General features: G+C 32.6%; 5 protein-coding genes across 8 annotated transcripts; all 5 read left to right on the forward strand.

Annotated features, from left to right (window-relative positions):
* Window positions 1–974: 974 nt before the first annotated feature.
* LOC106449654 (defensin-like protein 206) lies at window positions 975–1,531 on the forward strand. Its single transcript, XM_013891387.3, has 2 exons — window positions 975–1,155; window positions 1,235–1,531. The coding sequence occupies exons 1-2, from the start codon at window positions 1,089–1,091 to the stop codon at window positions 1,459–1,461; spliced, it is 294 nt and encodes a 97-aa protein (XP_013746841.2). The 5' UTR covers window positions 975–1,088; the 3' UTR covers window positions 1,462–1,531.
* Window positions 1,532–2,433: 902 nt separating this feature from the next.
* Window positions 2,434–4,831, forward strand: LOC106446215 (probable protein S-acyltransferase 6). Its single transcript, XM_013887919.3, has 5 exons — window positions 2,434–2,743; window positions 3,217–3,399; window positions 3,475–3,759; window positions 3,836–4,069; window positions 4,142–4,831. The coding sequence occupies exons 1-5, from the start codon at window positions 2,660–2,662 to the stop codon at window positions 4,574–4,576; spliced, it is 1,221 nt and encodes a 406-aa protein (XP_013743373.2). The 5' UTR covers window positions 2,434–2,659; the 3' UTR covers window positions 4,577–4,831.
* A 447-nt stretch (window positions 4,832–5,278) lies between these two features.
* LOC106446214 (double-stranded RNA-binding protein 5) lies at window positions 5,279–6,963 on the forward strand. Of its 4 annotated transcripts, XM_048777502.1 has the most exons (6): window positions 5,285–5,438; window positions 5,516–5,779; window positions 5,857–6,076; window positions 6,177–6,412; window positions 6,449–6,719; window positions 6,750–6,963. In XM_048777502.1, exons 2-6 carry the CDS (start codon window positions 5,534–5,536, stop codon window positions 6,863–6,865), a joined length of 1,089 nt encoding a protein of 362 aa, XP_048633459.1. In that variant the 5' UTR covers window positions 5,285–5,438; window positions 5,516–5,533; the 3' UTR covers window positions 6,866–6,963. The 4 variants fall into 4 exon arrangements, with proteins under 4 accessions (XP_048633457.1, XP_013743372.2, XP_048633459.1 ...); XM_048777501.1 differs by having other exon boundaries at window positions 5,287–5,438; window positions 6,449–6,963; XM_048777500.1 differs by having other exon boundaries at window positions 5,279–5,442; window positions 6,177–6,963.
* Window positions 6,964–10,443: 3,480 nt separating this feature from the next.
* Window positions 10,444–12,699, forward strand: LOC106446213 (glycerophosphodiester phosphodiesterase GDPD2). Its single transcript, XM_013887917.3, has 7 exons — window positions 10,444–10,623; window positions 10,815–10,999; window positions 11,242–11,301; window positions 11,396–11,677; window positions 11,777–11,872; window positions 11,965–12,161; window positions 12,242–12,699. Exons 1-7 carry the CDS (start codon window positions 10,554–10,556, stop codon window positions 12,477–12,479), a joined length of 1,128 nt encoding a protein of 375 aa, XP_013743371.2. The 5' UTR covers window positions 10,444–10,553; the 3' UTR covers window positions 12,480–12,699.
* A 4,280-nt stretch (window positions 12,700–16,979) lies between these two features.
* On the forward strand, window positions 16,980–17,630 carry LOC106449653. Its single transcript, XM_013891386.3, has 2 exons — window positions 16,980–17,070; window positions 17,206–17,630. Exons 1-2 carry the CDS (start codon window positions 16,980–16,982, stop codon window positions 17,628–17,630), a joined length of 516 nt encoding a protein of 171 aa, XP_013746840.2.

The raw sequence follows: 17,630 nt of genomic DNA on the forward strand, positions 1-17,630 counted from the left end.
TATCAATACAAGAAGCCAAACTTGAACTATGATATTTTCATGAAAAAGGGATAATATTTTTGAACTGAATTAGTAAGAAAACGGCAACAAGCAGAATTCAAATAAGTGAAGGCCAAGACGCATAAACTAGCTGCACACAGTGATTCGAACACCTCCATGAGACTAAACCGAGAACGATTAGACACAAAAAATTAGAAAAAAAATGTTTGTGAGATTTCAATAATCTCTCATTTTCATTTCAAGAGTAAGATTTCGTGTTATAGTATGTCTGGACAAATTACTTGAAACCAAAGGAACTGAACCAAATCAAATCAACAAATATGGAACTGAATCCAAAAGTCATAAATATCTTGTTCTTTGCTTAAAACTATTTGGCATTTGAACTACACAGATACATAAGCAAAATTGAATGAGTATTCGAGTACCTAAAATACAACAGTATGCAAAATATATGTTATACATAGATTTAAAATAATTGAAATACCCAAATTTTAGTAATGTTGCCAACTTGCCATGATTGCTGCATTGCATTGACCTTAAACTCTACATTTGTATAGAATTAAGAGATGCTCACAAGTCTAGAGAACCGAAATAGTGTCGCGCCATAATTGCTGTATTGCAGCAGCATCCCTAAAGTTTATTAATGAACTTATAAAGCCAAATCGTTCTCATTATTAGATTTTAAAAGTTGCCAAGATTCCTGCTTACTCTGTCCATGACAACAACAATATCTATTTTACGCAATAAGTTATCTCTTTTTTTTTAACACAACACAATAAGTTATTTCAAACTAAATATAAAAATGAATATAAAAGATGAGTTACAGAGATGACATATTCCTTTTCGTTGACTCTTTAAGAAAAACGCATGATTAAAAAAGAGAGAATAAAATGTAATGTAAAAGGCGGCAATGCACAATTGTGGCGACATTATGAACTTGGGAACACCTGAATTAAGAAGAGAAAAGGGATTAAACACATATAACAAAGTAGCAAAAATCTGACTATAAATAGATCACCACACTTGTGGATTTGTATCATCAAAGTAAGTTATATTGAAAAGAAAACAGTAAAGCAGAAAGAAAAGAGATGGCAAAGAACTTCAACTCTGTGAGCTTCACTATTCTCGTGCTTGTCCTCATGATGGCTTCTACCGGTAAGTTGATCTCGATTATATACTTCTCAGTTGTAATTTAATTATCTTGCGCCGCTGATCATGCTGAACATGTCAACAGGAATCCTCAAGACCAAGGCTCTGCCTGGGGTGGAGTGCCCAGTTGGAAGTGGATGCCTTCTCCCTTCTACACGTGTGTTCTCACAAGAGTGCGGGCCGGCGCCATTCACAGGTACAGATTTGGATTGTTGTAAATGTTGCACTGATACATACGGCTCTCCTCCAGTCTGTTTTGCGGTTGTTGAGGGAACCGATCTGCACTGCCATTGCTACCAAAAGAAGCCTTGAAAATGCATCCTATAATTTACCAAGTGTTATCCATTCAATGTGAGGACATGCATGGCGTGTGTATGTTTATGTTCATGTTTTTTTTTTCTTTTGCTTCCAAATAAAACATCAAGGGCAAAAACTTATCACTTCTTGCCCCTCAAGTGTGACCTCATGTTGTGTGCACTTTTGTTTCATTCTGAATATATCTATATAACATAATTGTTTTGTGTTTGTGCGTCTCATTACATTCCCGCCAAAATTCACATTGCGATCCCTTGATGTCCTCTATAAGTATTGATCCATTATTGGACAGTAAGAGACCAGAAGAGTTGATTCGCTAAACTGCTAATTCTCCAAATTAATATTTTTCATGGCGTTAAACCCTTAGACACAGAAGTAAGACCTCTTGTGCTCAAACGCTACCTGGTCGGTTTGCATTTTTGTAGCCTAGACAGTTGCACTTGCAGGAATCCGACGAGCAACAGATCAAGCAAACTCATTTGTAAAGATAAGCAGGAACTGATAATGCTTATGTAACTTCTGCAACTTAAACCTCTGTCTCTCAGACAGTCATCATTCAATATGCAGTTGGATTGAAAGAAGAAACAAACAAATAATGGGTTAAGAGGTTACAGACAAAAGAACAGACAAGAAGAGACATAAACTCCATTGAAACAAAGCTTCATGTAATTGTCTATGGTGAAAAACAAACTCAAAGTTCATTCAAAAAAAAGAAAACAAACTCAAAGTTCTGTTTTTTAAAAAGAAAAATTTGTTTTTGCTGTTTTAAATTTAATTTCCGTTATCTAATAATTTCTTGAACGAATGAAAAAGGGCAGCGTAGCCAAGTTAGGAAACAGACCACTAAGAGAATGCCACGTCATCTGATTTGGTTCTTTCACTTTCGGCTAATGAAAAGTGTTAGCTACGACGGTGACAGACAGACAGAAGCTAACAGTCGAATTTTAAAATAATTTATTTATTTAGAATAGTGAGAAAACAAAAGAGTAAAGTGAGAGGAGGAAGAAGGAGAAGAAGAACCCTCTCTCTCTCTCTCTTTTGTTCCTCTGACTACTCATTTCATGTCGGAGACTTCCCAGAAACTAAAGAATCTCTTCAACGAAGACTAAATCTTTCTCCTTTTTCTTCGTTATCTTATCTTCGTTCGTTTTCCCCCTTTGCTTACTTCTGAAGGAAACGAGAGATAGAGAGAGAGATGTATGCAGTGACGCCTCCTCAAAGATCCGATTTGGGATCCAACTACGGTTTGCGGGTCTATCAAACATGGAAAGGAAGCAATGTTAGTTTCTTTTTCATTTATTTATAGAAGTTCTTGATTGTGTTGTTTATTCTTTGAGCTATTTTTGTAGAAATTTCTCAGTCACTGGGCTCAGATTAGTCTGTTCTAAAATTGGAACTTGGGTTTGTGTTCCAAGTTTTGCTTTTTTTTTTGAGGTTTATTGTCTACAATGAATATTTATAAATGTCGTTATAAGCATAAATCAAGAAGCTTTTTGTTTCCTGTGATAACCCTGTGAATAAAAATCTTAACTTTAACCAAGAACTTAGGGCATTATTCTGAATAGGATTGCTTCTTCTTACAAAGGGGCCAAAACTAGTTGATGTTGTGCCCTATGAATGTGACACAAAGATGAAATCTTGTTTTACTATGAAACATTTTGAAAATTAGTCTCCAAAGCACTTTATTGTTGAACTCTTGTTAATGTTTCTTTCAACAATACTCTTTTGTTTTTGTTTTTTTGTTTCTTGCAGATATTTTGTCTTCAGGGAAGGTTTATATTCGGGCCAGACGCAAGATCACTTGGTCTGACCATAAGTCTCATCGTGGTCCCTGTTATAGTCTTCTGCATCTTTGTTGCAAGCAAGCTAATGGATGACTTCTCTGATACTTGGGGAGTCTCAATAGTCACTGTCGCTGTTGTCTTCACCATTTATGTGAGTACCAACCAAACCTTTCCTTTTTCATTGCAAATGATAAACTCATTCCTAACAGCTCATGCTTCCACTCAGGACATAATTCTTCTGATGCTTACATCCGGAAGAGATCCAGGGATCATCCCAAGAAACTCTCATCCTCCTGAGCCTGAAGTTATCGATGGAAACTCAGGGACTAGCCAAACTCCAAGACTCCCTCGAGTAAAGGAAGTGGAAGTTAACGGAAACATATTTAAGGTCAAGTACTGTGACACTTGCATGCTCTACAGACCACCTCGCTGCTCACATTGCTCCATCTGCAACAACTGTGTTGAAAGATTTGACCATCACTGTCCTTGGGTTGGTCAATGTATTGCCCAAGTAAGTTTCTCTTAATGGTTTCTCTACCATCAGTCTTTATCATTTATCTCATGTTTCTTTGGTGGGATTTTGGCAGAGGAATTATCGGTTCTTCTTCATGTTTGTCTTCTCCACGACTCTTCTCTGTGTATACGTGTTGGCCTTTTGCTGTGTCTATATAAGGAAGATCAAAGAATCTGAAGATATAACCATTTGGAAAGCAATGCTCAAAACTCCTGCCTCCATTGCTCTTATAATCTACACATTCATATGTATGTGGTTCGTTGGAGGCTTAACAGGCTTCCATCTCTATCTCATCAGCACTAATCAGGTACCCTTAAAGTCCTTTTGCCTCTCATGTCATTCTATTACACGTTTTGATCTTTTGTTTTTGTTTCTGTAGACTACATATGAGAATTTCAGATACAGTTATGACCGGCGTAGCAACCCACATAACAAAGGAGTGGTTGATAACTTTAAAGAAATCTTTTGTTCTGCGATACCTCCTTCAAAGAACAGTTTCAGAGCTATGGTACCTAGAGAAGCAGCTCCAATGCCGTCAAGATCAGCTGTTGGCGGTTTTATGAGTCCAAACATGGGGAGAGGTAATGATGAGATTGAAATGGGGAGGAAAGGTGTGTGGGCAATGGCTGAACATGGTGATGACAAGAACGGTAGTAATAATGAGCGGTTTCATGTCAACGACGATGAGTTAGGTGACATTAGGACCACAACGGATGATGATGAACAAAGTGGTAGTAGGCCTAACATTCACCCTAGGCACTCAAGCTGGGAGATGTCACCAGAGGTTATGGCCTTAGCATCAAGAAGAACTTAGAAACATCATCCCAAGCGCAAAAGACTGAGTTGTGTTTCAAAATGTGTTTTGTATGATTTTGAGCTTTATTTATTGATGTATTTTGAGTTGTTCCGAGAAATCAATTGTGAATTAGTTTGATTTCTCAGATGTTATGAGTGCTTTTATTAGTTGTGTTCAGACAGTAAATCTCAAATCGTTGAGTTTTATTGTAATCTATGATTTTAACAGTACTTATCTTTCAAACAAAATGAATACAGGCGCTTTTGCACTGTACTTATTATAACTGTGTCAAATAATTAAAAAGCTGAAACTGAATTTTTCAGACATGTGGACTAGAAGACCAGACCAGTCTTGTTTATAGTGTTCATTGAAGCACGGCTCTGTAATAAATGCAAAAGAATCCTTTAGATTCTTCTTCAACGTTCTAAATTAATTTACTCATTGGATCTAAATCTCTATAACAGTTAAAAGTTTAAACCAAACAAGGCTGCAGAAATGAGTCTTCTATTCATGAACTGAATCAAACAAAGTGGTCAAACCTTGAATGTGTTGATAAAATGTAGTAACTGTTTTTAACTGAGGATGAAGGTAACTGTCCAGTCAAACACCAATAGACAAAGACGATAAAGAAAGTCAATACTAGGGCTTGTTCATTCATTAGTGTTATTTTGTATGCACATGTTATGAAATTATATAAAAAGATGAACAATGTTTCAGTTGAAATGTCACTATTACTGTTTTTTTCTTCCTCTAGCTTCCTTTTTATTTAGAACCTTACCATGTGAGCAAAGAGCTCAAAAGACCTCTGCAAAAAGTCTCTCTCTTCTAGTCATACCTTTCAACACAAAGTAACCAAACCTTTGATACCAAAATTCAGCAGGAAGGTTTTTCCTTTTGTCCTCTCTTTTAGGCTTACCAGAAAAAGATTTTAAGGTTTGACTTTGGTGTTTTTTTCAGTTTACAGGGGAAAAAAACATGTATAAGAATCAGCTGCAAGAGCTTGCACAGAGAAGCTGTTTCAGCTTACCATCATATACTTGCATAAGAGAAGGACCAGATCATGCTCCAAGATTCAAAGCTTCTGTCAACTTCAACGGTGAGATATTTAAGAGTCCCACTTACTGTTCCACTCTCAGACAAGCTGAGCATGCAGCTGCTGAAGTTTCACTAAATGTCCTTTCCTCTAGAGTCCCTTCTAAATCCTTGACTGCAAAGATTCTTGTAAGTTCTTTTTTCTCTTCTGTGTTTTGGTCATACACTAAAAAAGATAAGGTGTAACATCTTTATATCATTTCAAGGATGAGACAGGAATTTACAAGAACTTGCTACAAGAGACAGCACATAGAGCTGGTCTTGATCTGCCAATGTACACAAGTGTGAGATCAGGATCTTATCACTTCCCAGCTTTCTCTTGCACTGTGGAGCTTGCTGGGATGAGTTTCACTGGAGAATCAGCAAAGACAAAGAAACAAGCTGAGAAAAACGCAGCCATTGCAGCTTGGTCCTCTTTGAAAAAAAGTAACTCAAACTACTCTGTTCCAAGTTCCATAAACCCCAAAACGCTTCTCACTTTTCTAATAGAATCTCTTTTTTTTTTTTTTTTTTTTTTAATATGCAGTGGCAAGCTTGGATTCTATGGGAGGAAAGGAAAATGGGGAAGAGAAGGAACAAGAAGTAGTAGCAAGAGTACTTTCAAGATTTAAACCCAAAGAAGTGAGAAGAAGAGAGACCACAAACCAATGGAGAAGAAGAACAAGTCAACAAGATACAAACAAGGACTTGTCTGAGAGATTGAGATGGATCAATCTATTAACCTATGAACCTTCAAAAAGCCAGGCTTCAAGAACAAACCTTTCAACAATTCAAAGGGATGTTTTAGCAAAAAAAAAAAAACAATTCAAAGGGATATCATTACAAGAAGCTAAGGAAGAGACAGAGATGATGATCACCACAAAGTCGTTTCCTTTGCCAGTGGCTGCTCATCATAAAGCCAAACTCAACGAATCATCGAGCGGCGGATGTAGTAACCAAATTCCATTTTCCGACAGAGGCAGGTTCAGTTTCGTCGGAGGTTGTAATAGGCTAGCTCCAGCGGTTCAGATCAGATCAGTGATTCCAGTTTTCGCAGCTCCGGCATCAAAACCAAATCCTAGTCCTAGCACATCATCATCATCATCATCATCATCATCATCATCATCATCATCATCATCATCTATAAACTCTTGCTCTGTTCCAAAGACGCCGGGATTGGGAGGTCAAGAGAAGAATCTAACCCAAACGAAAAAAGTGGATCAAACCCATGATTAGTTAGGTGAATTTGGATAAAGGGTTAATCTCGAATTAAATCATATGTTAAGTTGTTGTTGTTTGATTAGATAATAATAATATGATTGTGTTCTTGTTTTTTTGTTTTTTGTTTTTTGAAAATTTTGGGCCGACATGAGTTTTGAATGCTGGCGTAAAGCACGGAGAACGGAAAGAGAGAGCATTAAGTTAGGGAAGAAGATGGGACGCTGCAGTTGAGAAATAAGACCATTAAATGGGTTTTGTCTTGCACCATTAATACGCCGATTGCTCTGCTTCCCACTCGTTCTTCATTTATTGTTTGCTCTCTGTAACGTTCGTTCGAACCCCAAAAAAATTATTAATTCTTTCAGACACACAAATTTCACATCCACCACAAATCACGTATTTTTTCGGAAAACATCCCAATATTTTGTTCTTGTTGAGATCAAAAACAACCCCAAATTATTTTTTATATAGTTATAACTCATTACTCCAAATTCTTTTTTAATAGTTATAACTTATAACAGGTAACTAGAACTTATCCGCGTCTCCGTGCGGATATTTGAGTTAACATGTGTTCAATATAAACTCTTAATCACATGTAAATTTTTATGTTTTGTAATTGATATGTAGAATATATTATATTATAATATAGATGTTTGATAATAATTTTTTTATTTATACATAATATTATATTAAAGAATTTATAGCTTGATACAACTACGATAAATAATGCATTCTCTAACGTTCCTAAAAAAATCACAATTCACAAGGAATAATAATTCTCTCTTATTCCCTTTCATTCTTTTTTTTTTGTAGAGAATCAATACAATACTAAATGGGGGATATAAGCCATAGAGAGGATGTCCACGTAGGATAGAAAAATCAGCCAATGAGAGAGCCCGAAATTGCCACGTCATCTCATTTATTTTTTCGTAAAAAATGAAAAAACAATGCGAAGGAAAAAATCGAACCCGGGTTAGTATGACATAAATATAGGACAGTTACCACTAAGCCATTGAAACTTTTTTGGAAACAAATACAAGAACCACTAAGTATGTAATCACAAACTCTTATGTACATTTACAATAATATGAATTCAACTTTCAAAACTCCGATACTTTGTTTTGTAAAAAAAATAAGTAAAAATTAACAAAAAAAAACTAATAAATTAAACTATGATATCACTTGAAAGCTTCTTAGACAATATAAATAAAATGTTTAAGCGATAATGAGACAAATTTGATTTTTTTTTGCCAGCCAAAAGTTTATTATTAATTAGCATCAGTTATTTAACCGAATATTATATGTCTATAACCGAATCCCCAACATGAGACAACTTTGTTTAAAAAGTAAATAATTTTATTTTTCTTATATTATATAATAAATATATATTATTTACTGATAATAAAAATATATTTATTCATCTATCACAAATAACTATGCAAATATATGAATCAAATACAACAATCAAACAACATAATGATTTCAACAAAGAAAATTTAAAAAATATATGTATGTTATGTAGGCTTATTTCATATTCTTTAAATAATGTAATACAATATTATACATTATTTTTTTAGAATTGAGAAATACATATATCCGTTAGACAAATTAGGCGATAATTAGATAAATTTGATTTTTTTTGTCAGCCAAAAGTTTATTATTAATTAACATCAATTATTTCAATATGTTTAAGAAATGATGGACAAAAAAATAGGATGAACATAAATGATATATGAACTATGAATAGTACTTTGTAAAGCTGACTTAGACAACACATCTGCACATCCATTTCCAGTTCTTTTTGATGCATAAATTTAATTTCTTCAGAGTAATTATTCCACAAAGAGATCGTATTAGATATTGTTTTGATATTCAGATTTGTTTCTTGATTGTTAAGAAGATTGATAACTGTAAAAATGTCTCCTTCGAATATGGTATATCTATAACTGAGTCTCCAACATGAGACAAGTTTGTTTAAAAGTAAATAATTTCATTTTTCTTATATTATATAATAAATATATATTATTTACTGATAATAAAAATATAGTTATTCAGCTATCACAAATATCTATGCAAATATGTGAATCAAGTACAACAATCAAACAACATAATGATTTCCACAAAGAAAATATAAAAAAGATATTTATGTTATGTAGTCTTATTTTATATTCTTTAAATAATATAATACAATATAATACAATATTTTACATTATTTTTTTAGAATTAAGAAATACATATAATATCTTATCTGCGCGTAGCGTGGTTAAAAAAATCTAGTTAAAGAACAAAATTATTCCTTATCAAATTTGATTCATTCCTGCTATTTTATTTCCGTACATTCCTTTTTTATTCGTTTTTCTTGTTGGCCGAATGGTCACCAGTCAGACCCATATTTAAAAAATATTCTTGTTTTCTCAAAAAAATGTTCTAGTTCGGTTAAAACATATACAACCTTTTAGATTAAAGATTTATATTTCCTATTTTTCTGGTTTTCTCTGTAGAGAGGATTGAAATATTACGGCGAGACTCGGGTCTCAATCATTTGGGCCATAACATAAATATGGAGACATCTGCCTTTCTCGTGGGCCGTTTACAAACCGAAGCATAAAACTAGCGACCTCCCTAACCATATTACCAACCAGACTGGACTTAACCGGCCACTTGTTCGGCTTATATTTTTCATACAAAAATTATGTTATCAGTTCGGTAAAATAACATATGTTTCAGTTTTATGACGTGGATCCGAGTAGCAGAAAGCTCACATGTTGTTGGATCTGACCCACGAGCCAACCATAAATGATAATAATCCAGATGATGTCAACGAAAAATAAAAACAAATTAATAATCCAATTTGAGTTTTATCATATTTTTTTCTTGACCAAAGAGTTTTATCATATCTTGACAGATAGATATTGCATATAGTATACGTCAGATCTTCGTGGAGGAAATATTATTAAAACAGTAATCCAGAAGAAAACTATTAATATTATCATGACTAATTCAAAATTACTCGTCTAATAGGTCGTCGAATTTTGACCAATCTTACCCGTACAAAATGTTTGTATCACGTTTTTTCATCAAATCTCCATTGTCTAAATTACATCCCAGTCGTAATTCCATTTGTCATGTTTAAAACGCTGCTTTTTTTTTGTTATACAAAACTATACATTATATTATTTTTGCTTGACCGTGGAGGCCTGAAATATGACAACATACAATATTCAGCTCCACAATAATTTAATAAAAAAATTCCCTGTTTTCTATTTTCTTCCCCCACTAATTTTTATTTGCTTCTATTTAGGCAGGAATCTTTATAAATAAAAACAAATAATTTCACTAAGTTTGGAAAACAAACAAAGTTCTTAAGAGATAAATAAAAAAAAGTCACCTAAAATGAGTGAGGCGTGGAAGATAGAATAATATCCAATGACTCAGAGCCACGTATAAGATGAGAACCGTACTCTTCTCTGTCTTTGTCATACCAGATCCCATAAACGGCAAGAAGAAAGCATCAGGCAAGGCACAAAGCTGACGTGGAATGGAATATTCGGAACGCGGAGAAGATCCAGCTCCCTTTTAGCTTCCACCACCTTTTTTATATAAATACTCCACAAAAAAAAAAAAACCAAAACTGAAGAATATAAAAACAAGAAATCGTCACAGCATTTCGAAACCTCTCTTTCGCCTGTATAGTCCTGAGAAAATGGCTCTTCGTACTGTCCTCGTAGCCGACGTCCCCAGCCTCCCTGATTCCGTTTACGGATTATCCGAAGGTAAACCTAACTTGTGTACCACGGCAAATCCATATAATCTGCTTTTAATGTTTGTAGTTATTATAAGATTTTACTAGTTTTGGCAAGTAGATATATGATGATTATTGTAATTATCTATATATATAAAGCTGGCAAGCCTTCATCGTTTTGATAATACACTCTTCTTCTTGTTCTTGGTCTCTGTTATTCAGGTTTAGATATGAGCAAACCGACATCGTTTAAGATGCCTGGATTCTCTGTGATCGGGCACAGAGGAAATGGTATGAATGTGTTGCAATCATCTGATCGGAGAACCAGAGGGTTTAAAGAAAACTCTATCCTCTCTTTCAATTCCGCCGCCAAGTTTCCCATCGATTTCATTGAGTTCGACGTTCAGGTTGGTTTCTTCTCCACCTCCTTTAGAGACTAGGTTAATCTTTTAGGGTTTTTTTTTTTCTTGATAAGGGTTAGATTTGTGTGGAAGAAGATTCTGATTTTTGAATCTTTTTTTGTTTCTCCTGGGGATGCTATTTATAGTTTCTTAGAATTGATATGAACATATGATGAACAAGAAGATTCAAGAAGAGAGATGGCCACGAAAGTAAATCCACGAGCTTTGTGTGGTTGTTTCTTTTGTAGGTTACAAAAGATGATTGTCCAGTCATTTTCCACGATGATTTCATCTACTCTCAAGAGAATGTGAGTCTCTACTCTTAGATCTTTTTTTTTTTAAATATAAATCTTGATGCAATGCAAGTTTCTGATGGATCTTGCGTTTTGTTATTGTGTTCAGGGTATTGTTAATGAGAGTAGAGTGACTGACTTGAGCCTCTCTGAGTTTCTCCTCTATGGACCTCAGAAAGAAGCTGAGAAAATAGGCAAGACCCTTATGAGAAAATCCAAAGAAGGTCAGGTTTTGAAATGGGACGTTGACTCTGATGATCCCCTTTGCACGCTACAAGAAGCTTTCGAAAGAGTTGAGCAGTCTCTAGGGTTCAATATCGAGTTGAAATTCGATGATCAGATTGTCTATGAACGAGAGTTTCTTGTCCATGTCCTCAGAACAGTTCTTCAGGTATGAATCATTATACTGAGTCCAACCAATTCTATGTGAAAAAATAGCTCCTAACCTTATTTTCTGTTTACATTTTGTTGTGTGTGGCACAAACTACAGGTGGTGTTTGATTATGCTAAAGACAGACCAGTGATCTTCTCAAGTTTCCAACCAGATGCAGCACGGCTTGTTAGGGAGCTACAGAGCACTTACCCTGTATGTTCCTAAAGTTTTTAATACTATTTTTTTCACCAAATACATACGTTTTTGATGCAAATGCTGATTATGATTATGGTTTGTTTTCTTAGGTTTACTTCCTGACTGATGCGGGGAACCAAATGTACAAAGATGAGAGAAGAAACTCACTAGAAGAAGCCATAAAAGTTTGCTTGGAAGGAAAGCTACAAGGCATTGTTTCAGAGGTAAAAGGAGTTTTCAGAAACCCATCAGCCATTGCCAAGATCAAAGAATCTAACCTCTCTCTCCTTACATACGGCAAACTCAAGTATAAAGCTTCTTCATTCTTTCTTATTATGCACAGCCAAATTCTTAGTTGATGTATTGATTCAAAATTGGTGTTTGCAGCAATGTGGGGGAGGCAGTGTACATGCAATATGTGATGGGGATTGATGGAGTGATTGTAGACTTTGTTGAGGAAATTTCTGAGTCAGTAACACTCATGATGATTCGACCACCATCACCATCATCACCATTACCGTCATCAGCTTCGAAGGATGATGTTGCTGCCATTACAAGACCTGAGTTTTCACAAAAGGAGATTGATTTTCTTCTCAAGCTTCTCTCACAGTTGATACAACATTGATTGATGATCATCATTACCTCTGCTTTTCTGGATCGAATATCTCTCTGCATTTTTTTCTTTCTTTCTTTTATCATGTTTCTTTAGGTTTGATTTTCTTTATAATTTTTATTTTCTTTCTTAATTTCTCTTCTTCCGGGTGTCTTGTCCAATAGCTAAACTGTAAATAAATCTGCAATATTTTTACTCTTCACATGGATTAATTTAAAATAATTTTCATGTATTAATTAAAAAAATATATATAGAAAGCAAATTCACCTACAAATTTCGTAACAAAAGCTTCTAAGCGACCGTGAATCACATGTACTCTTCAACCTTTTGTATGGGTCCTTAACTGATGCGACCAAACACTAGGAAAACTCTGTGGTATTTTTGTGTCTTGCCAATCGTCGACAGAAAATCTCTACTAGAGGACGGTGAAGTCCTGTCGGGAGCTGCAAGTTAGCCATCGAGATCTATGAGGTTTGTCTCGATTTGTTGGGAGGAGAGCTCGTTGACGGCGGATCTATCTTTGGAAATGGCAGTTCTCCGAGATGTACTTTCTCACTCGTGCAGATTCTCCCTTGGCCAGAGTAAATAAAGAGACCATGCAGTGGCTCGGACTTGTGAGCGGAAGAGCTACAAAGTTGTTTGAGGCGGTTAAGATTTTTGGGAGTCGGTCTTTTACGTATAATAATGTTAAGACTGAATGAATATTATTGATAGGAGATAGTTACATTTATACAGAGTACATACGTAGGAAAAAGTAAGACAATATGTACAGAGTTAATATGATTGAGCATAATGTGTAATAAATTAGAGTGATTTGAGGAGATCTGATCATATTGAGTATATTCAGATTTGAGGAGAGTGATTTATATGAATATATTATGGAACCGGCGTAAGGTGGCTTCGGGACGTCTTTGAGGTCGCTTGCTTTGAAGATACATCGTTGTTGGATTTATCAGCTGGATTTGGACATCCCAGCGTTGAAAAATCGCTGATAACTTCATCGGGGTTGGAGGCTTTAGTCTCCCTGTCTTCTTCCCACATCCAAATCTCCTTTTCTGTTTCAATCTCTCATGTTTCTTTGATTTTGGCGTTGTTTGTAACTTATTCTTGGCGTTTTCTTCGGTTAAATGGACCATCATTGTTTCCGATTCTCAATCGGAGTTGATATTTTAGTGATAATGATTATATTTTTTTAGAAGGAAAAACGATTGCTGACTACATAAAGTATTGATCATCACATGGTTAACCATGTAAACTAAACAAATGTATACTTAGCTATACGAAGTATATATTATAAACGATAATATCCCTCAACTTTATGATGTTATGTAGTTAATATTACAAGTTCAATTTCATATCCAAAAAATTATGTGTATGTCAGAGACCGCTTAAATCTCTCGTTGCATCAATTAAAATGTGACGTACCTAACGGTAATTTACCTAAATTAGATTTTGACCCGTGTTTTAAAAGCATAAAAATATTTTTAACAAAATCTAATTTACAAAATCAATATGTTTTATACATTTTGATAAGTAGTATTTTAACATTTTTATTTTAGTGTATTTGAAAACAATATAATTATATTATTTTTATTTATATTAAATATAAAAGTTATATAATATATTATTTAACATAGTTTTTTAATTCTTTTAATCTGTTTTGGTATGAATTTTTAATAAAATTTATGTAATTCATTTGATTAATTGTGTGATATATACTTATTTGATAAAAAAAAGTTACTATAAAACTCCTTCGACGTCAATTTATTGACTGTAACATTGTTATGTTAATAAATTATTTTATATATTTTTTCATGAACATAAATTCCATTCATTTAAACTTTGCAAACCTTTCGCATTAGATTCTTATTCTTTGATTATTTCTATTCTTAAAAGTATATAATTTATAATTATATACGCAAAATTATGTTTGGTTTAAGTTGACATCAAATAAGTTTTAAACAAAAAAAATGTTAGAGTTAGTAAATTGACAGCAAATAAGTTTTATAATTAAAACATTATCAAAGAATTATATATCACATAATTAATCAAACAAATTATAAATGTTTTAGTAAGAGTTCATAACAAAACAGCTTAAAATAATTAAAAAAAAATAAAACAGATTAATAAAAATAAAAATAATAGAATTATATAGTTTTAAAAGACACTAAAATAAAATGTTAAACACTAAAAAAAATGTAACACTACTTATTAAAAGTTCATAACAAAACAGATTAATATAAATAAAAATAATACAATTATATAGTTTTAGTACATTAAAATAAACATGTTAAAACACTACTTATCAAGAAATGTTAAAAGATATTGATTTTGTATATTAGATTTTTTTTAAATATTCTTTCACTTTTAAAATATGGGTCAAAATCTAATTTTAGTTAAATTATAGTCGGATCGGTCATATTTTAATTGTTGAAACAAGATATTTAAACGATCTCTAACATCCACATCAGTTTTTGGATAAATAAAATTACACTCGTTATGTTAACTACATAACATCATAAAGTTGAGGGATGTTGTCATGCATAACGTATACTTCGTGTTGCTAGGTATACATTAGTTTAGTTTGCATGATTAGCCATGTGGTGACCAATACTTCTGTAGCTAGCAATCATTTTTCCTTTAAAAAAAACTATATAATTCAAATATCTAAATATGGTAAAATCTCTATAATCTAAAGTTTAGTATTTTATAAATTAGTAAGATATTAATATGTTAACTAGATAAAAAAAATTAAAACTGTTTTAATTAATTTAAAACTGTTTATATTAATTTATTGAAATTATACGGTAGGTTAGGGAGCAAGATTTACCAAATTAAAATATATAAAAATAAAAAGATGGTAATATAACATTTGCAAGCTCACTAGAAGTGAACAATTCTAATCTAGAAGGTGATTTAAAATGTAAAAAATTTGGACTCTTAGAGTAGTAAATATAAGTGTAACAAGAAACAATCTAAATAAAGCATGTATTGAAACAATAAATATAAAGAACATCTGGGTGAATTGGTTTAAATCTATTTTATTTTAGTTTGTTCATATTAAAGAAACTTTATGTTGTGGCTATTGGAATTGGATTCTTGAACATGATACTGATGATGAGGAAAAAAAAAAAGGAATGTCCTTTTTGTTTCTTCATAGTTAAGGCAGAGAAGAAGGAGAACAATGAGTTGTAGTTTGATTGGAATTTCAAGCATCCTTTAAAAGGTCGGATCAACAACAATTGGGATATAATTAAGAAAAGAAGAAAATTGTCTTAAGAAATAGTTACAAGGATAGACATTCAAATCTAGTAAATTTGATAACTCAAACCGTCATTAGTACTAATATATATGAGAACACACTTTTCTTAAAATCTATACCATTATTTGAAAAGTGAATTTGCTTACTTGTCATTTTCTCCATGATTTTAATTAATTTTACTTAGAACTTTTTCTATGGTTTTAGAATTAGTCAATTGTTTAATTAATATTATTATTTAACTTTTTATTTTATATTTATATATTTATCATGATATTTTAAATTATCAATAAAAATTAACCTATTTTACCAATATATACACTAATATTTTTAAAATATAATTATCATGATATTTAGGATATTTAATTAGTAAATAGACATATTAACAATATCTACCGATAATATCATCATCATTATTTTTATCTCATATTTAATTTGTACTTTTAATGACTAATATTATAGTCAATTTCTCTTATTGTTTTGAAAAAATTGATCAAATACAGATTATTATAAAATTTATATATAAGTATACTAATATATCTGAATTAATGGTTTTTTTTGGTTTATTCGGTAGATCGCTTAATATACTAAACCATATTCATATACTGCAGTTTCTTAAAAATAACATCCATTCGGTTTATTCAGTACTACCAAATCCAGAATATTTTTTCTATTTCGATTTGGTTCGGTTTGAAATGGTTCGGTTTTACCGGATTAAACATTCCTAAACTATAGTTATTTTGTTAATGTTTTATATTTGTAATTTTTTATAATCATTTCAGTAGTGATTTCTTTTCAGTCCAAATACAATATGTGTTAATTTCAAATACAAATTTCCTAATTTAGTTATTATTACAGAAAAGATTTTGATCCAAAATCTACATCACATAAATAAAACTATGAAACAAAAGAACATAATTTAATACATTGATTACCAATAGAAATATTGAAGTTTTATAATTTATAATAATTTAAAATTTGTATCTAATTTAATCTGTTATTAAAAACTATGAAAATATTATACTATAAACGATTATCATAAAAAAATCATTTCATTGATTTGTAACCTTTATTTGTTTACACACGCTATTTTTAACTTCCTGCGACACTATATAACCAACCAATTAGGAAGCACGATCTCTCGCAACACAAAATCTTAAATAATGGAACTAAAACTCAGAGGTTTGCCTGTAGGATTCAGATTTCGTCCAACAGATTGTGAGATTTCAAAATATTTATTGACCAAAAATGTTATGGAAGAACAACCAATGAAAATTCGTAATGTACGGTATGTACCTGAAGAGTGTCATGATATATTCTCAAAACATCCTCGTGACTTGCCTGGTAAGTTTTCCCCAATGTATAATCTAGGGTTTTGTTTATGAGCTGTGAAAAGGGTTAAAAAAGTTAGACTTTTATGTAAGGTTTATCTTGTTAATGAAATATGTTTGATCTATGTTTCTTTTTGTTCTTTCACAGGCTACCCAAGAGAAACGGATTTGTACTTTTATTGCAAAAAACTTAGTAGCGAAGTTACTACCAACTCTCATAGTATTTGGAAACAAATCGGAGAAGACACTGATGTTTTAGATCCAAAGAATAATGATGCATTAGTCGGTATCAAACGTCCATTTACTCTTGTTGATCACGAAGAAGAGTCCGATGATATTCTTTTGTCAGATGAAGACGAACCTTCACAATATAATTGGTTCATGGATGAAATTAGCCTCCCATTGACAGTTTCAGAGACTGATTGGGTTTTGTGCCATGTTTTCCGCAAAATAAAACCTGAATTTGAATCCAAAGAAGAGGAAGAAGAAGAAGAAAGTGTTTTTGCAAAGAGTTTGGATCTTCTTAGAGAAAACGATGGAAATGTTCTTCCTCCATCTCATTCTCCACCTTAG

This window comes from Brassica napus, chromosome A4 (assembly GCF_020379485.1).
Source record: "Brassica napus cultivar Da-Ae chromosome A4, Da-Ae, whole genome shotgun sequence".
Classification (NCBI taxonomy): Eukaryota; Viridiplantae; Streptophyta; class Magnoliopsida; order Brassicales; family Brassicaceae; genus Brassica; species Brassica napus.